The 25,313-nt window shown below is 43.1% G+C and overlaps 2 protein-coding genes across 2 annotated transcripts; one reads left to right on the top strand and one right to left on the bottom strand.

Moving 5' to 3' along the window:
• Nucleotides 1-2,752: 2,752 nt before the first annotated feature.
• LOC307238234 (nucleolin-like) lies at nucleotides 2,753-10,778 on the bottom strand. Its single transcript, XM_080011146.1, has 12 exons — nucleotides 10,690-10,778; nucleotides 9,781-9,844; nucleotides 9,357-9,431; nucleotides 7,430-7,553; nucleotides 6,816-6,979; nucleotides 6,410-6,536; nucleotides 6,103-6,242; nucleotides 5,812-5,941; nucleotides 4,796-4,929; nucleotides 4,483-4,609; nucleotides 4,174-4,388; nucleotides 2,753-3,722 (listed from the first exon to the last, which is right to left on the bottom strand). The coding sequence occupies exons 1-12, from the start codon at nucleotides 10,708-10,710 to the stop codon at nucleotides 3,661-3,663; spliced, it is 1,383 nt and encodes a 460-aa protein (XP_079867272.1). The 5' UTR covers nucleotides 10,711-10,778; the 3' UTR covers nucleotides 2,753-3,660.
• Nucleotides 10,779-10,979: 201 nt separating this feature from the next.
• Nucleotides 10,980-22,708, top strand: gk5 (glycerol kinase 5). The gene is made up of 16 exons (XM_080011145.1): nucleotides 10,980-11,471; nucleotides 11,560-11,653; nucleotides 13,100-13,175; nucleotides 13,291-13,384; nucleotides 13,862-13,993; nucleotides 14,798-14,873; nucleotides 15,798-15,859; nucleotides 15,944-16,017; nucleotides 16,565-16,625; nucleotides 17,338-17,464; nucleotides 17,545-17,649; nucleotides 17,892-17,986; nucleotides 19,331-19,434; nucleotides 19,573-19,632; nucleotides 20,021-20,154; nucleotides 20,290-22,708. Exons 1-16 carry the CDS (start codon nucleotides 11,346-11,348, stop codon nucleotides 20,466-20,468), a joined length of 1,599 nt encoding a protein of 532 aa, XP_079867271.1. The 5' UTR covers nucleotides 10,980-11,345; the 3' UTR covers nucleotides 20,469-22,708.
• Nucleotides 22,709-25,313: the final 2,605 nt, after the last annotated feature.

Here is a 25,313-nt window from a genome sequence, read left to right as displayed (position 1 = left end):
AACATTCACTCTCCGATAATAGATCTAAAATGACCTGAAACAATATTATTTCAGGTCAAATATTACATAAAGAAATGTTACAGAATCCAAACAGGGATAAATACTTTCTTATGTGTGGATATATAATGTTCTGCTAATAAATAGCCATTTGGACCATTGCTCAGCAATGCGCTGACCTTTATCAATGACATACTGAGTTGAATATGAAGGAAATCTATCGAAGAAAGAACCCGAGAGAACTTGTAACAGCTAATCTTATAAACTTGCACACACAAGGAGGGTGGACTGCATGGCCGTGTACAACTCTATTCAACACCGTGTACAGAATTTGAGAATCCCTGCTTGGCAAACACACAGTCAGCTGCCTATGTAGCAGTCAGGTCTATTGCGCAACTTACAACCTGACTGGCAAACTAAGACCTCCTGGCTCATGGCAATTCAGAAAAGAGAACAGCCCCGCAAGACGGACAGAAAGAACAGATAGAAAGAGAGAGGAGATGTGTTTGTCCACATATTATCATCCAAAACCAATACCTTGAGTCCAGTGACCTCACCCAAATGCCTCGTCAGTGTTTTTGACACGCTTTTCCATAGCATCGATGGAAAGACTACTAAATCAACAATCTAGTATTTTGGCTCATTTATGCTCGTACAAGTTATTTGCAATACATTTTACTTTTGCAAAAAGTATTTGAGCCACTTACATTATTTGGCATTATTGTGAAAAATCATTTAACATCTCAACATTTTTTACATTTTTTAAATTAACCCAGCTTCCAGGATCATTTTTTGAGACAAAGTATGTAGGCTTTTCAAGACTTGTTTCAAAACATCCGTCTGAACAACATCACAAGCACCAGACAGTTACCGTATTCATATCCCTGCTTTATGTTTAATTCATTTTTTTTCCCCAAACAAAGACGGTGAGTGACAGTTAATGCCAGCCCGTCTACTGTGGCAAAGGACGACAACGTTTAAAAAGTAAAAACCTTGAATGAGCCGTCCACCAATTCAGCACACTTGCTTGTGCTGCGAGGTGTGTGTGTGTGTGTGTGTGTGTGTGTGTGTGTGTGTGTGTGTGTGTGTGTTTTAGTATACAGCATACAAAAGAAGATAGGCAGGTCTGGCAGTAACTCTCCTTTCCACTGATAACGTTAGAACATAATCAACAATGCAAATATTTCCAAACCTCCACATTTGCCAGTATAAACCTTTTATCCATCGCTTCCATGCAATTCCAAGAATGGCTTATTAATTAATAAACACCATATTAATAGTATTTATCACTAGTCTATCCCATATCATTCTAGACTCACTGACAAGGCTCGTGTGGCCTATAGGTTAAATCAAAACCTTAATCTTGGGACATAGAAAGTCAAAATGTTAAAAACACGTCCACATATACAGGAGTCCAGGGACTGTTGTTGACATGGGCTCTGCGGACGTATACAGAGTATTATGGATGTGGTCACCACCGGTTTAAAGAAAACAAACAAAAGAATAAAGCACAATTCAAGTTACGACTATTTTTCACCGACGGACAAAAAAAAAACGTCTGATGAGTGCGAGGTTCGCGGGGTTCGCCCCAGCGGCACCGCGGGGGTTTTAGTTGAATAGTTGGTTTAATGACCCTGAAATGGCTGCACACGCGTCGCGGGGTCTCGGATGTAAAGCTGTGCTCCGCATTCGGGACGCTCAGGCGGCCACTGTCACGCACACGCACACGCACACGCACGCGGTTCGTGATTCGTAACGCGTAATAATAGCGACGCTATAAGTTGCCGCCACTCACCCCCGTCTCCTCCGCGGTCCCCGCGTGGGTCAGCGCATCCCGCGGGTTCCTTCAGCGGCTTCACGGGGCTCGAGCCCGCTCCCATCGTCGACGCGCGGGCGGGCGTGGGCGTGTGTGTGTGTGTGTGTGTGGGCGTGTGTGTGTGTGTGTGTGGGCGTGTGTGCGCGTGCGCGCGTTGGGGTGGATGGCACGCGGAGACCCGACCCAGCGGCTGCAGCTCGCGCGACGAGGCGGGGGTAACAGGAAGTGAGGTCATTAGAGGACACGGAGGGGCGGGGTGTTGAGGGGCGGGGCGGGGCGGGGGGGTCCGCGCCGGTCGCCCCGGCCGATCCGCGGCGCTGGCGGCGGAGGGGTGGCCTCGCGCTTCCGACGGAGCCGCCCCGCGTGTCCGCGCATCACGGCGACGGTCTGAAGGGCAGTCGGCGGGAGTGGGCTGCGGTTCCGTCGTTAGTGGTTGAAGAGGTTCTTCGATCTCCCGCGTGAATAAAGTCAATCCCTCCGCAGAAATCACTTTCGTTGAAGTGCTACATTCGCATTTCTACAAAAAATAAAATTAAAAATATAAACGTGCCCGTGAAGTACTGGAAGTACTCAAATAAAAACGTGTTGGTGCCCTGGTATAAAATAGGATAAAGTGAAATAGGCCTATGATGCAGTATAACACAATCTGATTGGTTCATCTTGCTTTTGATAAATAAAAATATACATCTTGATTTAAAAATAATAAAGCAACATTTGACAGTTAGAAATGTATTGAGTTCTAGATATTTGCTTTAAAGTACAGTGGAGTTAAAGTCTGAAGTCTCTGAATACACAAGCTGAGTGAAAAGTACTTGTGCTGTGTTGCGACCGGTGAATTTAATGTTGGCAGCTTGTGCAAGTCCCAGTTCAAAGGCCAGAAGGTAATACAGCAACTACCGGGAATAAAATAATAAATCAAAACTGGAATCACACCTGCAATCAGTTTAAAAGGCTTTTTTATTACAAAGCAATGCTGGAATCACAAGAAAGGAAGCAGCTCAATCGGCCAAAATTAAAGCCGCGAGCAGAACAAATTCTGCCATTTGCTTCCCCCAAACGGATTTGAAGTCAATTTGGTGTGTATGTTCGGGACACAGTGTGATGTCTCCTCTGAGTTTAATCAGGACTGACCTAAAACAGCTTGAGGTCTGGACAATTTCCTGCCAAGCCCAGCCCTGTGCCAAGACATTATGATTGATGGTGGCTGTGTTTTTCAACCGATCTTGCTCATTTATAATAGGTCTCTCAACCCTGCAATGGCAAATTTCAAGTTCGAGATGATTTGTCACATAGATATACATAGTCATACATATATGCAGTGAAATGTCATTTGGTGTTGAGTCAAAATCCCAAAAAGTCTATTCACATCACTGTTTTTCACATTATGCATATTAGCATCGTGACAGACTTTCATGCTCCAGGAGGCTTATTTGTAGAGCACACTGAGCTGGACTTGTGTATCAAGAGTCACGGTGTGAGGGTGTGGCCTTTGCAAAATTGCGTTATTGGGCTTTAATTACAGCGCCACCATTTGAACGATTGGGCTCATGTTTCTTGTGAAGCATTTGCACATCTTTCCAGTTATTGGGCCAAGTTTCATGTTTCTAGCTTGTTCCAGCTCAGTCATTTTAGATGCGGCATAAGACGACAACGAAGAAGAAGAATAAAGCATCAGAAAAACAATAGGGTTTTCCCTTCGGGGGTTTGAACCCTAAATAGAAAACAGTCCACTAGCATTTTGTATGATGTTACAAGATCATATTGTATAAAATATACATATCAAATTCCGCTGAAAGGGGGTCAGCAACACAAAGCGTCGTGGTAGGATGAGATTAAAGTCTCTCAAGTTATTCTTTAACTTCTGTTTCTTCTGCAATACCCTGAGCTACCTTTTTATGGCGGGATCCTCCTGAAAAATAAAACAGAAAAAGTATTGGAGTTTTACTTGTGACAGACTCACGGGCGGCACCGCTACACAAGTTCAGGTTTTTCTGATTGGAACAGTGAAAACCGTAACGTCTAATCCAAAAAGACTGCAATATAGCCGTAGACTTTGACCACGCTGCCGCTCTATGCTCTAAGAAAAAAATAAATCAATGAAAGAAAATCACCCAGAAATGAATCATGGGAAACGGCAGCAAAAGATATAAAAAATAAATAGATAAATAAATAAATAGTAAGAAAAACGGCAAAAATAATATCAGTTTTACAGTATCAAGAATAGAACAAAGCACAGTTGTTGTTTTTTTCTTCTCCATTTGAACAACACCGACACACCCACCTCACCCGGGTGGAGGGGGAAGGTGATGAGAACTAATCTACAGCAGTCACAGTTAAGCATTAAGACCAGAGTTCATTACCCTTTCTCTTTTTACGACTTTTCCTTTTCTTTGCGCTTCCGTCTCCGTCTCCACCCGCCTGACCCGCTCCGCCTGGCTTTACCTTGGCAGAGCCGGGGTCTTTTTTGGGCTTCGCAAAGGCAAGATTGATTTTCTTGCCGTCGATCTCGCAGTCGCCCATGGCCTCTTTGGCCGCTTTGCAGTCGTCTTCATTTGCAAAGTCCACGAAGCCATACCTGATTAAAGGACCAAGTGATTGAGCCATTCGCAGGGCATTTATACAACGATGATTTTGACCACAACCAACCAAATTTCTCCTAAAACACATACCCCTTTGACACTCCAGTTCTCTTATCTAGTGTGATCCTGGCACTTGTGGACCCCTCGAAGGCGTCCTTCAGAGTCGTTTCATTTGTTTCCCCAGCGAGTCCCGTCACAATCAGCGATGTTAAGAGAACTATAAAAACAAGGAACAGGGCGGGATCATTAGTCATTTTTCTAGCGTGCCGCACTTACAATAATATAATAATTAATCAAAATCTGAAATGAAGTAGAAACATGTTTTATTAAGAAAAGCTTAATCATTCAGGAAAAAAATAATAAGAAGAAGAATCAACACCAAACAAATAACAACCATAAATACCTTCATTGACCTCTTGACAAAATGGAGTTTTGGCGAATTCAACCTCGATCAGCCTTTTATAAACCTTCTTCTTTTGTGCAAATTCCATCGCTTCTTTAGCCTCGTCAGCAGTTGCAAACTCAACAAATGCAAATCTGGAAATGATGACAATCTGGTTTATTTGTTTTTTGGTGTAATATTCGGATCATTTGTACAGACCTTGATTTAGAATGCACTTTTTGTAACCAACATTCATTTGAAATGCATTTTACCACTACGAAATATTTTACCAATTTATCCAATTATTTTTAATTTAATCCAATTTGTTCAACAGCAGTTCAGGAAAAGAACGCAGGGTATTATTTTTTACCCACCTGTTTGCCTTTAGGATTTACTTAATTATATAGCATCCTTTCCAACTTGCATCCAGGACGTTTTTATTTCCTGGATCCAAATTGCGAATGCCAAAGTATGTATATTCATACAAATCGTTATTACACACAGACGCATCTCATTGGTGGCTGATAGGATTTCTAACACTCACATCCACAATCATTTTTTTACATATGGCGGCAATTATATAGGAATTTATTGAACAAGAATGGCATTTCAAATGTCACAGAAATAAAACAGGATTGAAGGTGGTCCATTTTTATTTAAAAAAAAAAATGGAATAGGTGTTGTGATCCGCCCTCTCTGCACTAAGTGGAAGCTTTGACAATCCTTATGTGCCCATACAATCAGCTGCCTTTATTCAAAAGGTTGTTTTGGGGAAAATTTTGTAGGTATAGGTGATACAATATTTGTTAATAAGCTAAAGCAGTGTTTTACAAACATTTAAAATGCAAGCAAAATGTCCAATATAAATATAAATGTTTGATTACAGTGTTTTGTGGATCAATTTTTCAATTCAGAATCGTTCAAGAAATAATTGTGATGTCATCCAGGTATCTTTTTTTTTTTTCTGCCTCCCCTAGTACATTAGCTGGTCAATCATAAATTGTAATCAATAGTGTACCAAAAACATATTTACTCACCCTTTGGATTTGCCATCAAGTTTAGGTATATTGATACCAACAGATTTCTTAAAGATGTTCTTCAATACATCTTCTTTTGTGTGGAAAGCCAGGTTTTTCACGAAGAGGGTGGTACTCGAAACATCTTTAGCTGTAATAGATCATTATAAAATAATTACGATTTTACGCTTTTATTTGCCCAATCGTTCAACCAATTTGAGGCGCACCTAATGCGTAAATATAAAACATTTTTAAACAGATGACACTTGATCCATGGTAAACTAACACTGTAAAAAAATCTCAATAATTTACCTGGAGCACTGCCGCCGCTGGAATCACATTTCTCTCTGTAATTCCGGAGCTTTACCACATTGTCACGGATTTTCAACCCCTGCTGTTCCTTCAGGGCTTCTTCAGCGATTTCCTTGGTTTTAAACCTTATGAATGCAGTGCTGTCGAAAAAATTAACCAGACATTTTACAATAGAGACTCCATTGCAAATAACGACACTGCGTATCTTACAAAAGAGAAGTGATCGCAAAGCTAAAAGGAGCGTCTCAAAAGTTATAGATGGAAGGTTCAAGTTCAAGATTATTTGTCACATACATAAGAGACTCACCCTTTAGTCGGACCTTTAGCTTGACCAGGAAACTTAACAGAAACGGCATTGTGAAACGCTTTCAGAATCTCAGCCTTTTCCACAGAGTGGGGAAGATTAAACACAACTAAACAGTTGGCGTCTTTTTCTGTGAAAAAGAAATAAATAAAATCATGACTACATTTAAATATGCATTGTAATACAGATGCGTAGGTTAAGTCCCAGAGCACAAGGTTACTACAGAAGGCAGATTGTCCCAAGGTGACATTTTCATCACGCTATCATTTGTTATTTTGTAATAACATACATTTTATTCCTAAAGCAAATGAATCAAAATTTAAAAATGACGTATAAAATTACGCTATCAACATATCGCAATGGTAATAAAAAGCCTATTCCTTAACTTGGACAAAGCCTTTTCTATTACCTTCTTGGCTCTTTGGTGGAGGTTTGACCTTCACCTTATCCTCTTCTTTGACCTTTATTTTGGCTTTGGCAATCCTCATTGGCTTGTCGAGGAACTTCTCTCCATTGAGCGTCAAAGCTTTAGTTAAGTCCATTTCAGACGTGAAGTCTATATATGCAAATTTTCTAAACCACAAAAAAAAAAAAGAAAAAGGATTTAAAGTTATTTGCCAAAATTCAATAAAGACATGAGACACACATTACTCAACCAAATATTGGGAAATCCCATTCCCTTCAAGGTTGTGTTAAAGTGATAAAAAAAGATTCAATTTACATGCTTTAAAAATGTTTCAAAAAGTAGATGTAGATTAAAAAAAAAAAAAAAGACGGCATCCAGGACGCAAGATAGCATGTTTTCAAAACAATTATTACACAACATGGCTTCCTAGTTCACTTCAGCTATTCACTCAGACCAAGTTATTTGAGATATACTAATCTCAATGCATGTATTATCAATAAGACATTATTGATAATACATTATTACAAATTCTACTGCTCATTTTACTCAATGAACTGGTCAAAGCAGGGCCCGACAAAATTGAACGCAGAACATCAAACTTTGAAAACCATACTCACTTAGAATGGTCCAATCTAATTTTTTCAAACAACAGACTCTGGGTCATGAAATATTGTGCAAGTGAATCTCTGACTTGGTCGGCTTTCTTCGTGCTGTTCAGATTGCCAACAAAAAGGCAAAAACCTAGAATAAAATAAGTGAGACATTGAAATTAGCCCATTTCATAGAAATTGCATCCGAACAAAACTGGGTGTCGTTTACCTCGTAGTACATTTACATTATTGTGCTCCACAGTTACCCAGCCCATCGGAGGAGAAAAGGTGTTTAATACCGTGACAAACATGTGGGTGGGTGGGCTGCAATAACTGCACTAGCTCCATACAGTGGTATTAGGTCTTGTACCTGTACACATCCTGAAAGACAACGGTAAACCTTTTACCTTCTTTGTTCTCCTAATCTCCCTTGTTTTTTGGCTTGTTACTTGTTGTACGACGTTAAAAATATTAAGATACAGAAGCAATATTTTTGTGGTGCCGAACACGCTGTAGACTCAGATAAGTACTGTAATAAGTCACCATTTGGCTGTAATCGAAGGGGATTACCTTTATAGCTGGTTGTGTCATGTAATTAAATGTTTGGACCCCGTTGTGTGGTCTAATTGGTCTGTTCGTTTTGGATTTTAATGTTCTGTTATTTCCTCTTACCACAGAAGTTGCCACAGACAGCCAGGCTGTTAATGACCACTGAATGCACTTTGTGAGATAAAGTATAAAAAGCAACAAAATGCTAGTTGTGTTTGGTTGCAGTCTAACTGGATTGCAACTACTACTGGACGATACAGAAGGTTCATGTGTTGCATTTTGTCAAGGCGATATCAGTGAAACAACCTAACGTTGTAATGGCAGGAACAAGGTTTGAACTGTGGCAACTACAAATTTTCAATAAATTATATGTTATATTTGGTGCATAACAAGGGGTGTGGAAAAAGTATTTGAAAACAAACCCAGTGTAGGTTTAGAAACTGATTTTTCTGAAAAGAGTAGATGACTCTTAGCCTACAGAAAAAATCAATAATGACCCCTGAAGGTAAATAAAATATGTATTCTGGGTTTAAGCGGAAATTTGTTGTGTGTGGCACTGTTAGTGAATGAGGTCCAACGTGCAGGTAGTTATTTATTTAGACCTATTTGCTCTGGTTTAAAGGGGCATTAGACAACTTTTCAACCTTCCCCTCTATCCTTTCCCAGCGGTATTATTGTTTGCACCGCTGTCGGCGGGATTGCTTTACGTTTTCCTCCGAGCACTCGGTGGAAATGATCAACACCACTTTGGCAATAAGAGAACAGAAAGAAGCATGTTCACTGAAGAGGTGAATAGAAATTGGCCCATTCTTTGTTTAACTTTATTTATTTTGGTTGCGCAATCACATATATAAATAGACGTGTCGCTGAAATACATCAACGTTGCCACCATATTGGAAACAGGCAAGACTGGCCTCTAAACAAATACATGGACGTGGATCAGATTGCTCCACCGTTCGTACCCGGTGGCAGTCCGAATGAATAGAGATATCGAGGCTTATAGGGAACCAATCTAAACACTGATGGTGTCATTATTCCATGGCCATTACACTGTGCAATCTACATCAATTTCATAATGATAAGTTATTGCGAAAAAAGTTGTCTATTGCCCCTTTAACATGGATATTCTTTGCTTCTACGGCTCCCTTTGAAATTGTCATGAGACTTTTTGTGTGGGTGTGAATGTGGGTCATGAATTAAACAGGCCAATATGGCTGCAAATTAATTCAGTGTTTTTGACCCACCCCTATAACCCAACAGACAGGAAGCGAGGTCTTTAATTTACTTCTGTAGTATACTTCATAACTACATGATATTACCCCTGGTGACAAGTAGAGATACATTTAAACAACTTTTTTTGTCTCTGGAGTTATGAACATCGTCCATATAATGTTTAAGTACATACCATCATTAATGACCTTTGCTTTCTTTGTTGGAGTTGTCTCAACCACGGTGTCCGCTTTCCTTTTCCCTTTAACTGCTGCAGGAAACAAAAAGATGACTTACTTAAATACTTTAGATGCAGTTAACCAAAACGCATTACAAATACAAGTTCAAGTCACATGTTACCAGTCGGATACGACTTTCCTTCATGCGCCACAGATCTGATCTAGGTCTTATATGAATTGCATAAAACATAGCAGCATTAGTTGTCTTTGACTGGAGTAGCCTCAACCACAGAATCTGCTTTATTTTTGTCTTTAGCTGCTGCAGAACACATAGACTAATAATAAAGTGAAGTCCAATTTACAATAAGATAATTGCAATTAAAGAATAAACAAATATTATTCTCAGTTATATCTCGGGTTTTGTACACAGATATGACTTGCCTTTGTTGTTGACATCGCCTTCATCTTGTGCAGCTCCATTTGCAACAACGTCAGAGGTCACAACCTAACAACACAAGCAAGGGGTTGTGACTTCACACCCATACATAGCTGAGAATCGAGCCCTCCCCAGGAGTCAAACATAACAAATGCAAATTGTGAATGATTCACTTAAATGTGAAAACCAATCCGACATTTCCGCGGGTCAAAAATACGTTAAGTATGCCCCGGCTGTTGCAACTGGAAGGGCACGCAAATCAAAAAGATGTAAGTCAAATAAAAAAATCTTGAATCTTGAATCTTGACCGATTAATCGGCTTAACTTGTCACTTGTAACTTGGCGATTCCCGCCTGGGGCGCTGTTGGCACCGTGCTCCGGCGGGTTATCTCCCAAATAGGAGCCTTTCTGTGTGGAGTTTGCATGTTCTCCCCGTGCTCACATGGGGTTTCCTCCACCTCACGTCAGTAAGGACCCCCACCAAAAACATGCACCCATCATCGTCTGACCAGCAATGGACATTTATCACCTGGTCCCCGGGCGCGTCCACGTATGCTGCCCACTGCTCCTGGCTGTGCCCCCGGAGGAAGGACAAGCCAGGATGGGTCAAAAGCAGAGGATCCATTTCACCGGCCACCATCAAAGCATGTGCATGTGTGTGTGTGTGTGTGCAAGCATGTGTTGTAGTGTGGTGTGTTGCGTGACGAATAAAGACTGTTTCTTCTTTTCTTTCACTTGGAACAACCGAACTATTGGTATTTTCCGTTTAGCGTGTGCAGGTAAGCTAGCGGCACCATACGCACATGCTTTCCAAATCGGTCACCGCCGCCGCCGCGAGAAATGCTCGGGCAGCCCCCCGAGGATCGTTCACTACAATTTTAAATAAAAATAATAATAATAATAATAATTCTTACGTCGGACGCCTCCGTAACCATCGTTGGAAAACAAAAACAACAACAGCAGCAACAGAGGTTTGGACAGATCGGACGCGGGGCACGCGCGGCGTTCAAATCACGTGGGAGCAGCTCGCGCATGCGCGCCGCCGTCAGCACAACTACGGAGGCCGAGGAGGGGCGAGCGCGACCCTGACGACGGGTTCGCGTCAACGACGGCGAGCCCGCGCTGCTCCCGCTGTGCCGTGCTCTCCGTTCCGCTTCGGGGCAGTCGCGTCGGTAGCAGCGCCATACAACGCGCCGAAGTTCCCTTTAAATGTCTGGTATAGTCGTATAATATCTAGTGTTTCTCAGACAAACGGTCACTCGGTATCCAACTTCCCTTCCCATTGTGTACTGTTAGTTCTCACCGTTTCGGGAGTTACTTACAGAGCGGGAATACACGTGTTTTGGGGGCGGTGGGTACTGGAGAACCGTACGTTGTTTTTTTGTTTGCCGTTTATTTTTCGACGTTCGTGTCGCGGTGTCCTCCGGGTGTACCGCGAGTGACCGTCACAGCGGTGAGGTGTCACTGTCCGCCGCCCTGGAACAGGTCGTTGACGTCCGCCGGGTCCAAAGGCCGATCGATGCGTTCCATAAGGCTTTGAAAGCCACATGCGGCCGAGCGTGTTGTCGTGATGGGGACCCAAAGGAATGGCTTCACGGGGGAAAGCTTCGTGTTGTCCGTGGACGTGGGGACGACCACCGTCAGGTGTCACGTCTACGACAGGGAGGCGACGGTCCGGGGCTCCTGCACCGCCAAGGTACCGCGTCGCCCCTGTCCCCAATCCAGGCCGCTTGCCTCTTTGGCAAGCGGCCGGAGGCGTTATGGTGTTTTGATCTCTTCTTCAGGTTGTCCTGCTGTACCCAGAGCCAGGCTTTGTGGAGATGGACCCAGAAGATCTGTGGAAAACATTTGTGACTGTGGTCAAGGGGGCTGTGCTAGGTAAAAAAATAAATAGAAAAGAAAAAAATAATAATCTTGTCTGTTTACCCTATATGGATATCAAGATATCTGATATCCGCCCATCAAGAGAATGTGCAATTCAGTTTTGTAATATTAGTTTCTAGTTGAGACTAGAGCTGCAACGATTAATCGATCAAATGATTAGTTGTCACCTACTAAATGAATCACCAACTATTTTGATAATCAATTAATCCATTGAAGACATTTTGTAAGGGGAAACATGTCAAATTCTCTGATTCCAGCATCTTAAATGTGAATATTTTCTGGTTTCTTAGTCCTGTATGTCAGTAAGTTGTGGACAAAACAAGACATTTGAGGACGTGGCCTTGGCTTTGGGAAAGAGTGATCGGCATTTTCTGACATTTTATGGACTGAAGAATGAATCAACAAATGAATAGATAACGAATATAATCGCTAGTGGCAGCTCGAGTTCAGACAAGAAAACTGAAACTAAATTGATGTGTCCAATTCAGTAGTTGTGCTACGACGTAATTCATAGTTATGCTGTAAGATAATTATTATCGCGGGATATATTCATTCCATTTCACAGAATCAGAATTGGATTGTAATCTGGGCTGTCCATATATATATATATATATATATATATATATATATATATATATATATACATACACACACACAGTTGTCCTTTGACTTACGAGTTTACTTCGTTCCGTGACAGAGCTCGTAATTCAATCTGCTCGTATAGCAAATCAATTTTCCCCATTGAAATTAATTGAAATGCCATTACTCCGTTCCAGCCCCCCAAAAAACAGCTTAGACATTATTTTAACACCCTTAGCTGGCGTAATACCCTTTATCGTCTCCTTCTGCTTCAGTATGGTACATATCGTAGAAGTACTACGCTCGTACTGCCTCGCCAATCCCATCACATGCACACCTCGCTCATGTTTTTCTATTATTTTGCGCTTTAAGTCAGTGGACATCATCCGCTTCTTCTTCTCAGCATTTACTTTTTTCGGACCCAAGGTTCGAGAAAAAAACAAATTGGGGATGCTGGCTGCATTTGCTCGCCACGCCCACCAGCGGCGGCACCTGAAGCTCGCTCCTCGTAACTCACATTTTTGCTCGCAAATCAATACAAAAAATTGACGGAACAACGGCTCGTAACTTGGAAAACTCGTATGTTAGTGCGCTCGTAACTCAAGGTACCACTGTATATGAGACTAGAGATCTTATGCGTTTTGTTTTTGGTTATCGTGATATCGCAATATAGTTAAATGTTGTCTTTGAGGCTGCATTAGAGTAAACTATTGCAATTTTTTTTACCTCATTGACTGTTTTAGCTGTTCTAATCAATGTCTCTCCCCCCTACTTCTTTGTGAAGTGAAGTATGTTGTGCAGTTTTTGCCGTAACAGTCTAGTGATCGTGTGTGTGTTTGTGTGTTCTCTACCACACCGCAGATGCAGACATACATATTCGTCAGATAAAAGCCCTCGGCATCTCAACCCAGCGAAGCACATTCACAACTTGGAATAGGTATATATGTCTATTCGCCCCTGGAGGAAATCCACTGTGGAGTCATGTTGATAATATGTACTCCGTTTATCTCAACCCTCTGCTTCTCCACCTTCTCCGTTTGCTGCTACGACAGAACCACCGGGGTTCCATTCCATAACTTTATCAGTTGGCAGGACCTTAGGTCTGCAGACTTGGTGAGGTCTTGGAACAGTTCCTGCACCATGAAGGTGAGCCTGTAATTCATTTCAATGCGTTACATTTAGTGTTTGATGCCCCCATGCCTTTGGGCTTGATTTTAAATGGACTGACAGCAGCTTACTTTCAAAAAAAGTGTTATTATAAAGGAAATTCATTAAACATTTCAATCAATAAGGGCTTTCCATGAGCTCCATTAACTGTTATGTTGGCTTTTTGACTTTTTTATTTATTTATTTATTTATTTTTGATCACGTATCTGTAATTGTGGGTCTTCTGATGTGTACACTTCAAATTGCTTTGTCAGACACGCCCTTGGATGATGTAAAACATTATTTCCAAATTGCTGCTGTTCTTACAAATGCTTTCATTTGCTTATTTTTTGCTTTTGAAATGCGTTTTTTAAAAAGACATTCCCGCACACATTCACATGCATTCTCTGTATAACTTTAACTGTATTTTTCCGGGACACTGAACAATGTTTTCATTATCTGCTTTGTCACCAACAGGTCATCCACACCTCAATGAAAGTCCTTTACTTCTTGTCCAGGCAAAAGCGCTTCCTGGCCGCAAGTCTCGTGTTCTTTACCACCCAACATATGACCCTTCGCCTCCTCTGGGCTCTTACTCACTACAAACAGGTCAGAGGCCTGACATTTACTCCAGTTAGTTGTGTCGTTGGACTCTAATCTACATCGCCAATTATGCATATTTGCCCGGAGCATATACTGAGACAACGTAAAGATAGCTTTACTCTTGTTCATTGCTAAATACAATACTTTAGCCGCTCAGTAAATAGATGTTTATTTTTGCATAGAAACGGCAAACAAAGGAGTTCAAGCCTCCTGTCGTGATGCATAGGTGGACTAACACAGGGCTGCTTCACACACAATGTGCCCTGCCGCAGTTCAAGTTGTGCATTCAAGATATTTCCACAGATCACCATCTGAAAAGCATTTAGATCAACCCCATCATCGTCACCGTTCTCCTCTTTCGAATTTCTGTCACCTCAAATTAGGAACGCACCGATACTAATATCCGGCATCTGGTCCGATACGGTGCTCATGTATTCAGATGTCATGATATAAAACAAATACTCTTGATAATGAACCAATACAAACATGATACGACACAGCTGAGTTCACAGTGCTGAATGGGCACATTGAGTAAGACAAAGGCACAGTTTGACAACCCAAGCAGTTTGAGGTTAAAATAAATGTACTAATGTGTATATATAATGTTAAAGTAAATAAATGACAATTTATTTACTGAAAATGAGAGATCCCACCATTAATGTAACGGTAAAGTTCAGTGTTCGTATCAGTTCTCTGTATTGGGAAGTACACAAGCTTACTTAGTAGTAGGTCAGGAAAAAATGGTATTTTGTGCATCACCTGCTCTTGCACCCGTGCTGGCTGAACCATGTCTCACCTCCTCCTTTTCAGCTCAGCCAAGCTGTGGCTGAGAACAACTGCTGCCTCGGAACAATAGACACCTGGCTGCTGCACAAGCTCACCAAAGGTAGTTTCTTTTGTATTCGCCGCTTGATGATGATGGTAACACGCCGTACATATTGAGTTCGAAATGCCACGCCTTCCACTACAGCGCTCCCAAAAGGTCAGCGGAGCGTTGAGGGCCCCACGTCTGCGATGCTCTGTTTTCACAAATCCACGGCGTACTCCTTGGTTGAGGTTTCTCTGAAATTTTAATCAAACTTTGTGCATTGAAGTGTCTCATCCGATGTGTGAACTTATTCTAACATTCCTTACATTCCTCTTAGAGTATAAATGTTTACCAGCTTCTCCAATGGCTACGCAATGGCTTTTATTTAGCCTTTTGGTGAGTCAGTCAGCTAGTACACCAGACTCAAATAACTAGATATAGTTTGGTGTGGGGGGCGTGTTGTGCGTCGCAAAATTCAAGACAAAAGGCTACGACATTTCACTGCATATATGTATGAATGTATGTATATGTATGTGACAAATAAACCTCTTGAATCTCGAATCTCGTATTTAAACTGTAGGTCCACTCAGCAACAATTTGACAAAATGGAGCTCTTAATTATACAAAATGAATGCGGGGGTGGTAGATCCACCTTGAAACATTTGTCGACATGAGACGAGTTGTTATTCTGTCCCCATTGGTTTAAATTGATTTTGAGATAGGAGAAGTAACTACTGAACGATATCATGACTAAACAAAGTTCACTCTACTGAGGCAGTCGCCAGTCCAACTACGCCTCTCAATGAACACATTGGAATTGACGAGGCAATCAATAAAGAATTTGATAGATGAGAGGTATCAAGGGGGTTATCAGAATCTGTAAAGCTCTTCAGGATACATATCCGTACTAGGATGTATATCAGGACGCCAGCTGTTCTGAATGAGGAATGGGGTTCCTCGAGAAGGGGAGGTCTTTATCCGTATTTGTTTTGTCCGTTTCAGGTAAACTCCATGTCACAGACTACTCCAACGCCAGCAGTACGGGACTGTTCGACTCCTATCTGGTCAGGACACCCCGAATTCGGGCGCGGGCACCCTTTTACCCCCCGTCTGAACCCCTGAGTTGACGTGTGTGAATTTCCTCCTAGATGTGTTGGAGTGGATTTCTCTGCTGCCTTGTTTCACTGCCTCTCTCCATTTTCCCCAAAGTAGAGAACACAGGGTGAGTCAGCTTCCCGTTTTAAATTACGTCTTGTAATCCTACTCCCCGCGGGGTTTCTTAAGCTGTGTGTTCCATTTCTACTCATTCATTCATCCCGCACTGTAGTTTAACCCCCGAAAGGCACCGCCTACCTCGGTGTAAGTGCTGTGAGTACTGTAACTTTTTTTTTTTTTTTTTTTACCCATTTAATGCATAATGGTGCGTAACATCAACTTTTAACTGTTATTTACCAGTCGTTTTTATCTTTTAGTGACTTACCGATCAGTTCCTATCAGGTGAGCTCTGGCTCTAGCCCGGCATCGCCAGAGTAGTTCTCAAATGCGTGTTAGTCTGGAAACGCTCATTTTCTATTTCCCAAAAGGCACTCTCCACACAGTAAAGGAAGAGTAGCCGGTTCCCCAGCTACTCTGGCTCAGCAGTTGGCAGTACATCTATTGACATTTTTGTCTCATTTGGAGCCAAGTGAGGAAAGGGGGAAGCTCATAACCGGGGGCGACGATTGTAAAAAATGATTCGTGACTTCTCTCTTTTCTTCATGTTACGACAGCCATCAGTTTGGTTTGACGGACCCCTCCATATTCGGAGTCTCCATTCCAATCATGTCCACAGTGAGTGACTTTTCTTTATTGGGAGTTTGGTCACGGGAGTTAGATTTTCTCCACAGCCGTGAAACAGATTTATATTCATATTGGCGAGGCCCTAGTGAAGGTGTCTTGTTATACCAAATGACAGTATTCATTACTGAATTTTAATTACTTGTTTTGTTCTGTTATCACATGTGGGTGTATTTCCAAAGCGTTCAGTATGTGTCTCCTCTGTTAACCGAAAACGGACAGTAATATTTCATTGAATTACTCTCTTATCTGTGTGATTACATACTTGTGAGGGGCGTGACCATATGTATATGTATGTGACAAATAATCACTTGAACTTGAACTTGAACTTGAACTTGAACTTGAGGGGCAAACTGTGTTTCTGTCAATGTGTCACGGGGGATTTCATTCTCTTAAAGTTGTGAAAGTGTCATGTAAACCCCATTGGCTTACGTCAATTCAGCGTCACTTCAGAGTTCCAGTGCAGTGCGAATACGACCAGAAAAAAACACCCTTGACAGTATCTAGTTCTCGGGGGACCTCCCCAGTTCCCCACTTTGGTGCGAAAATGCCTAGAATGAGTATATGTTAATGTGCCAAATATAATATATTGACATATGATGTGTACTGATGTGTACATATATTGATTGTCTGTTTTGCAGAAACTGAATGAGTTCCCAATTGTTTAGGCAACGGTAATTCTGCAACGTCTCTTTCGCTGCTGTAGATGGCCGACCAGCAGGCGGCCATGTTTGGGGAGTGTTGCTTCGATGTCGGTGACGTGAAGATCACCATGGGAACAGGCACCTTCATGGACATCAACACCGGAAACAAGCCGCACACATCTGTCGCGGGTAATTCAAAAGGAAAGGAAATCTATAGCTATTATGTTCTAAATGGTTCTTCCTTCTGAGCCGGTATGCTGTGTCTGTAGGTCTGTACCCTCTGGTGGGGTGGAAGATCGGCTCCGAGGTCGTGTATCTGGCGGAGGGGAATGCAGCGAGCACGGGCACTGCCATCAAATGGGCACAGGAACTGGGTGAGTTCGTTCGTTCTATTTCATCTTATAACGGCAACTTCAGCGGGGAAGTGGTACGTACAGCAGTTAAATAAAATGTCGACGTTCAGGGCAACTTAGGGATTGAACCTATGACCTCAGCTGTCTGAACCGCCGGGCTGATTGACGTAGCTATGCATGAGGACACCGGAATAACATGGCGCTGAACACGCTGCTTACTCTAGAGCTACTGTAGAGAGTGACCTCCGTGTGTGTCGTTGCAGAGATGTTTTCTGACGTCCAGGAGACCAGCGCCATGGCCTACAGTGTACCCGACTCGGACGGAGTGTGTTTTGTTCCCTCGTTCAGTGGCTTGCAGGTGCGTGTGTGTGTGTGTTTGTCTAAGTGTCTGCGTCCACATATTTGTCTGTGAAATGTAGGGCAGGGTATCGAGATATGAGTTGCCATATTGGGGCGGTAGAGATCCGCCGCTAAACTAACGCAGCGTGCGTCTGGGGGGGCTGGAGGGCTGCCGCCGTCTGCACGAAGGGGTCCGCTGCGCCGTGTTCTTTAAGGCAGACTGCACCCGCCCACCTGGCGCTGGGGCTGCAGGGACGAAATTTGAATAGAATTCACATATTTAAAAAAAACAACAAAAAAAACAATTTAGGAGATGTCCTCCAGCGTTTCACTGTGTGTACAAGGGAGGTGTGCGCCTTTGACCAGAGCGTCCAGTAATTCCACAGATGTGGCAATGAAAGTGGGGAAGTAAAACCCGACCGTCACCGAGGGAATGTCCACTAGTGCAGAGGTTCCCAACCACCGGCTTGCGGACCGTGTCGGGTATTTGCCCCCGAACCGTGAGAACAAGGGCGGGAGTTTTTTTCAGGAGTAATCTCCTCAGCAAAAATAGCATCCGTTTTTTCTGCGCTTATTTTGGTGAGTAAAAAGTAGTGTTATAGGTCAGTTATTGTTTATTATTCTCAAGTCTAGTTTCGCTAAAGCTCTTTACTGTTTACGTGTGTCGTTTGAATATTCTAATATTTTTGTTATTATTTAGAATTGTTATTAGTCAATTAAAAGTTACTTAATGAGAAGTGTTTTTTCTTTACAAATCAATACTCTACCGTCTAACAACGGTATAGTCATCAGCGCTGAAAAAAATATGTTTATATCGAAAAATCAAATCGAGACCTTAAAATCGCAAGTGAAATCGAATCGTGGATTTGGAGAATCATAACACCCTGAGCGATAAGCCATATGATATGTTGAATATTGTTTTTGGCTGATGACTGTTTTTATTTTGTTTTGTTTGTGGGCTTTGTGTGTGTTCTGCCGTAACATGGTGTTGTTGTTGTCTCCTCTTTCTCCGCCTGCCATTATGTCATGGCCCCTGTAAGTGTCCTGTAGATCATGCACATAGACGACAATTAAAAAAATCTAGTTCAGCACAAGAATCCCATGTCATCTCAATCACTCACTGTTGCAATTTATATTAGGACTATTTCATCTATTAACCTCTGTTGCACCAATACGTTTTTCATCATCAATTTCTATTAGACGTAAATCTTAAAAGAACCAGTGACATTTTTTTAGCTGTTATTTTATATGACAGTATAATTCAGTACTCATCCTGTAGATGGAATATTCAAAGCCATTTTTTAAACACCTGGGCCTGTGGTTTCGACGAAAAGACATTTACCTCTTGTGCATGTTTTGGCAGGCTCCGCTGAATGACCCCAAAGCTTGTGCATCATATATGGGTCTCAAACCGTCTTCCACCAAATGCCACCTTGTCCGGGCCATTCTCGAGTCAATTGCATTCAGGTGAGATTCTGCCTCCTTAAAGGCATTTCACGGGCTGAAACACCTTTTAAAGGTTATATACTGTACGTATCAGTAATCTTTATTTTTTTATTTTTTTTCCATTCCCCGGAATTTTTCCACTGTATTTTTGCTTCCTAGAAACAAGCAGCTGTACGACACGATGCTGAGAGAAACCCGCATACCCATTACCAGGATCCGGTACAGTTCTCCTGTCCACAACTTGTTTTGCAAACCTTGTGATAGCTTTATATTTTGAATGCAACTTTTTTTATTATGTGATTTACCGTGTATTGTAGAACCTAATGTACCACAATGTGGTTGTTTTTTGATAACCCCAGATCTTATTTTACGCATCTAACCAAAACCCAATCTGAGAAAATACAACCGAACACTGGTTTGACTTGTACTTGTAAATGTACTTACTTCAGAGTTTTAACAGCTTAAGACTAATGGATTTCATGTGCTTGTGAGACTCGCTTAGGCTTCTTGTACAAACGCCATCGTGGGTGTCCAATTCTCTGTCCGGCGTGAATTTTTACGGTATTGAAGTTCTTCCACTCTTTCCTCCTTTCGTTCCCTCTCTCAGGGCGGATGGTGGTGTTTGCTCTAATAACTTTGTCATGCAGCTGACAGCAGACCTGTTTGGTAGGAAGATTTCCAGACCAGACCATTATGAAATGTCCTGTCTAGGAGCTGCATTTGTGGCGGGACTCCAAGCAGGTGCAGTATATCAAATGCCAGACCCACAGATTAAGCTTTTGACATCCATGTCTTTGCTTTTTATAGGCGGGGCTTTTGTTATGTGGGGAAAAAGATAGTTTTCTACTTCCTGCTTCTTCATTTCCCTATTGGCAGGTTTCTGGAAGACGCGGGAGGAGCTAAAGCGGCTCCACACTGTCGAACAAGTGTTCCTGCCAAAAGAAGCCGCCCAGGCAGGTGTGGGTCCAAGGGCAGTAAACAGTGAATATGTACACACCCTCCAGAGCTGGGAGCGAGCACTGACACGATCCATGAACTGGTACAGCAAGCCTTGACACTGGACAGACACATCAGGCTGACAGGGACACAGTCAGACTTCATTTTATTTTAGATGCTATTACAATTGCCTCAGAATAATTCAGAGACCAATATAAAACTGTGATGAACAGGGTCGATTGCCTCAGCCAAGGCAGCAAAGTCTATTGACATGTGTAGTGTCTGTTTCATGATGGAAGAAGTCATCCCTTCGCTCCATGCGCAGTGAATTGAAATTAACCAACTCCTGTTGATATCATAATAATGTAAGCCATAAAATAGATTTTTATGTAATTCCCAATTGGTGGCGATCAACAACAAGAGTTACTTTTCAGTCAGTTACATTGCTAGACTTTTAGAATTGTTTAGTCATTTGTCAAATTATGTGTGGATGTATATTTTTGTTTCACTAACTCATTCTCCCTGTAATGAACTATACAGATTTGACTTTATAGTGAATAGGGAGGAAGGAACAAGTGATCGCAGGCATGGTGTGCCAGAGGTGTTGAACTTCAACACCCTCCGATACAATGGACACGAGAGGTCTAGTCTAGGATGTGGAGTGGACTAAAAGCCTCAATAATATAACTAATGCAGCTAACCTGTGTCCTGAGGATATAACTATGCACATTCATCTACTGCAATGTATGAAAATGCATAGATTATTAATGAAAGTACTACCAATCACTGAGTTACCGTGGATTTAAATAGTATTAGTTTCTAGGTCAATCCGGTCTGTAAGTGGTTACAGTCCTGTTTTATCTTGTTTTTGCCCATATCAGCCAGCACATTAAGATTGAAAGGGAAAAAAACACCACTTTAATGCACCAACACCATTAACAACCATCAAGCAACATGTTATAAACACACATTATTATATACAAGTATAAGGAGCACAGTTACAAAATATGGCAGTGAACGTTATTAATTGGCGCTGTTAAGACAAAGCAGACGTAAAGGTCAAAAATGATGTGATATTCAATGTATTTAAGAAAACGCAGGGTTATGAGTCTTCTACAAACGGGCTGGGGGCTTGCCCAGTTGCGGAGTCAGGCAGTATTACAAGGGGGGGCGGAGCTCTCCGCTAATGCTTTACAGAGAGCCTGCCGATCCTGCCTTGCGAGTTCACGCCTGGTTTGGAAAGTCGCGGTGGGGATGCTGGTAGGGCGCACTGGGTGGCGTGTGCGTTGGAGCCTCAGTCTTCTACGTTCAATCCACTTGGTGGCGCTGTTGTCTTCCTTTATGCTTCCTCCCACCAGGGTCTCTCAACCCTACACGGCAGGCTTATTTTACTCTCCATCTATATATTTATATATCTCGGGGCCCCTTGCGCTGCTTGGAGGCGCCGCGACATAATACCGACCTTCTACACCAGTATCAATGGGGATAAGTCATGTACACTCACCGGTGGACATCTTACACGCACGCACACCTGCTTGGAGTGCACCCCAGCAACCTCCTGGTTGCATTCCTCTCCTTTCCTCCCTCATTTACTGCCATAACTATGACAGGAGGAGGCCACGTGACCAGTTGTAGTTCCAGTTTTCCTGGACCTAATTCAGTTTTTTCAATAACATGTTGTCGTCCAATGTTCAAGTTTTTGTGTAAATGTTGTTTATTTCTATGTTTATTTCTCTCACCGTGGTGATTCTCCCCCTCTTGGAGTAGTGATCAGTTGTTTATAGACCCAAACATGATAAAAAGTTCTCCAAAGAGGGGGGTTGGGGGTGGCTCTCCATAACCCAAAACTGTTCTTGTCATTCTACAGGTCGTCCACAGGACAGAGTTATTGCAGCAGTTCTTGATGATTTAAGAATTAATAAAGACTTGCATTGCAGGTTGAGAAGTTGAGCTCCACCTGCAGACTAACTCTGTCCTGAATGCAATGGCGTACAAATACTCTGTGTTGTATGCCCAGCATGCTGACGGCACAGGTTAAAAAAAAAGAAAACTAAAAAGAAAAAGAACCTGGGGCACCTTTGAATTGTAATTCTGAATTGGTTCCCACTGATTACATCTTGCTGTCAAACTGCCTTCTGGTGCTGCTCCTGAAGTCACAATCATGGCAGTATATATCAGACAGCGTCTTTCTGCCACATAATATTATCGTACAGAGAATTTCCGTACTTAACATCTAGTTATAAATCTAAATACAGTATCTGGTTTAAAGTGAGACTGAATAACTAAACATTATAAAATGTGTCTGTGTGTTGTAATAATCAAATTAAGGACTATATAAAATGTGAATTGCAAATGTAAACATTCCATGTTGTTTTTTTGTCCTTTGTGTCATGTTGTGGGGGGGAAAAAAACAAAACATTAAAAACTTTATACATTACAAATACATGACAGTAGCTTTATAACGCTTTTTTCTATAAGTTGTGCGGCACCGTGCGATGCCTTCATCGTGGTGAACCCTATTCATCCCCAAAACTCGAGGATGGAGGCAGATATCTCCGTTGGCAGGACGAACACACGGGCAGAGGCTCCTGGGAAATGCAGTCCTCCTCCTCCTCGGGGGGGGGGGGGGGGTTCCGGGGGTAAAGCAGCGGGCCCTCGGGCGGGTTTCAGGGGTCCGTTCACATCGATGTAATTGATGTTGCTGCGAGGGGTTGCTATGGCGTCTTATGGATGGATTGATTGAGCACAAACGGGGCGTGTATTCCGTCTCATTGTGCCGCGACGATGACGGGGCCACTAATTGAGTCCACAGTAAAAGGTTTCTTTTTTTTTTTTTTTTTCTTCCCTCCCAAAACAATGGGGGGATTGTGTGTTCATGGGAGTCGGGTGCAGCCGAGAGAGACATGTTGATTTCCACGCTTCCGTACTGTATCGCCCTCCTCTGGCACCCTCCACCCCCCTCGCCACACCCGACACTTCCTTAGGCTGTCAACCCCACCCGAAGATTGCTGGTCCTTTTCTCTCTCCCCCCTCCCCCCTCTCTCTTCTCTCTCTCATCTCCACCCCTCTCCCTCACCCTTCCTAGCTCTCTCTCTGTCTCCACCTCTCTCCCTCGCCCTTCCTAGCTTTCTCCCGCTCCCTCTCATCCTATCTCGTCTCTCTTCCTAGTTCCTTCTCTCCCTTCCTAGCTCTCTTTCTCTCTCGCTCTCTCACTTCCTTCCTAGATCTCCCTGTCTCCTTCCCCTCCGAGCTACCACTCTCCCTCTCTTCTCTCCACCTCCCTTTCCTACTTCCTAGCGCTCCCTCTCACCTCTCTCTTGCTTCCTAGTTCTCTTTCTCTCGCTCTCTCTCTCTCACACTTCCTTCCTAGATCTCCCCGTCTCCTTCCCCTCCGAGCTACCACTCTCCCTCTCTTCTCTCCACCTCCCTTTCCTACTTCCTAGCGCTCCCTCTCACCTCTCTTGCTTCCTAGTTCTCTTTCTCTCGCTCTCTCTCTCTCACACTTCCTTCCTAGATCTCCCTGTCTCCTTCCCCTCCGAGCTACCACTCTCCCTCTCTTCTCTCCACCTCCCTTTCCTACTTCCTAGCTCTCCCTCTCACCTCTCTCTTGCTTCCTAGTTCTCTTTCTCTCGCTCTCTCTCTCTCACACTTCCTTCCTAGATCTCCCTGTCTCCTTCCCCTCCGAGCTACCACTCTCCCTCTCTTCTCTCCACCTCCCTTTCCTACTTCCTAGCTCTCCCTCTCATCTCTCTCTTGCTTCCTAGTTCTCTTTCTCCCTCTGCCTTCCTGGCTCTCTTTTTCTTCCTCTCTCTCCATTTCTAGCTGGCTCTCTCCATCTCTCTTCCTCGCCATCTTCCTAGCTCACTCCCTTCCGCTCACTTCCATCCTAGATCTCTCTCTCGCTCTCCACCTCTCTTCCTTCCTAGTTCCTTCTCCCCCTGCCCCCCTTTTCTTTCTCTCCCTTTCTAGCTTTCTCCCTCCATCTCTCCCTCTATCTTCCTAGCTCTCACTTTCTCTCACTCCCTTCCTAGAGCTCTCTTTCCTACCTCTCATCTATCTCTCTTCCTTCCTTGTTCTCTCCCTCCCTCTGCCTTCCTGCCTCTCTTTTTCTTCCTCTCTCCCCTTGCTAGCTGTCTCTCTCCATCTCTCCTCCTCTCTCACTTCCTTCCTAGATCTCTCCCTCTCTCCTCCCCCTCCTAGATACCATCTCTCTCTCTTCCCTCCCAGTTCCCTTTCTCCCCCTGCCCCCACTTTTTTCTCTCTCTCTCTCTCTCTCTCTCTCTCTCTCTCTCTCTCTCTCTCTCTCTCTCTCTCTCTCTCTCTCTCTCTCTCTCTCTCTCTCTCTCTCTCTCACCTCCCCCCTTGGATTTTGCACCGGAATTACAGGAGGCTATTAGTCCAAGAAGCATTGCCCCCTGCTCTCACACTAATCAAAGCTGATTGCGTGCTGAGGGTACCGTGGTGCTTGGTTGGGCCGCTGCTCTGTGGGTGCTGCTCTGCCACAAATTCCTCCTGACAACAGGAGGAACTGGGTGCATTGCTATCGGTGCGCCACCCCCTCCCCCCACCCGCTGAACCCGCACCATCAGCGGCCATTATATAACTCCTCCACCCTTCTCTCTCTCTCTCGCTGACACCCTGTCACTGTTTGCTGGAGTGGGGCTTGAAGTTAAGGTTCTGTCATTCCTCCTCACGGACGTGCTTTATTTTTATCTCTCCACCCCCTCCTCTTTAAAAAAAAAAAAAAAAAAAAAACGACCAAAAAAAAAAAAAAACACCAAGAAAAAGCATCTAATTTTACTCGCCGGCCTCGTCGGCGGACCCGCTCACACTGCCGGCTCACATTCAGCTTTCAGTGATGCTGTATCTCCATGGCAACGCGGGTTACTGCGTAACACCCGTTAGTGTAGGGCTCCTGGTGTGATGGCCTGCTCTACACAAGACCCATTTGTGAGATTTATAAG

This window comes from Zeus faber, assembly GCF_960531495.2.
Source record: "Zeus faber genome assembly, chromosome: 12".
Taxonomy (NCBI): domain Eukaryota; kingdom Metazoa; phylum Chordata; class Actinopteri; order Zeiformes; family Zeidae; genus Zeus; species Zeus faber.
Note: the sequence above shows the minus strand (reverse complement) of the source record. Positions and strands in the feature narration are given on the sequence as shown.

Bases quoted from the DNA above. Each gene is read 5' to 3' on its own strand.
- LOC307238234 (XM_080011146.1), bottom strand. From the start codon at position 10,710: ATGGTTACGGAGGCGTCCGAC. The intron at 6,980-7,429 runs GTGAGTATGGTT...TTTGTGGTTTAG, and splicing joins ATTAGATTGGACCATTCTAA to AAAATTTGCATATATAGACT. The intron at 6,243-6,409 runs GTGAGTCTCTTA...TTTTTTCGACAG, and splicing joins GCTAAAGGTCCGACTAAAGG to CACTGCATTCATAAGGTTTA.
- gk5 (XM_080011145.1), top strand. From the start codon at position 11,346: ATGGGGACCCAAAGGAATGGCTTCACGGGGGAAAGCTTCGTGTTGTCC. The intron at 11,654-13,099 runs GTAAAAAAATAA...ACCACACCGCAG, and splicing joins GGTCAAGGGGGCTGTGCTAG to ATGCAGACATACATATTCGT. The intron at 13,385-13,861 runs GTGAGCCTGTAA...TGTCACCAACAG, and splicing joins ACAGTTCCTGCACCATGAAG to GTCATCCACACCTCAATGAA.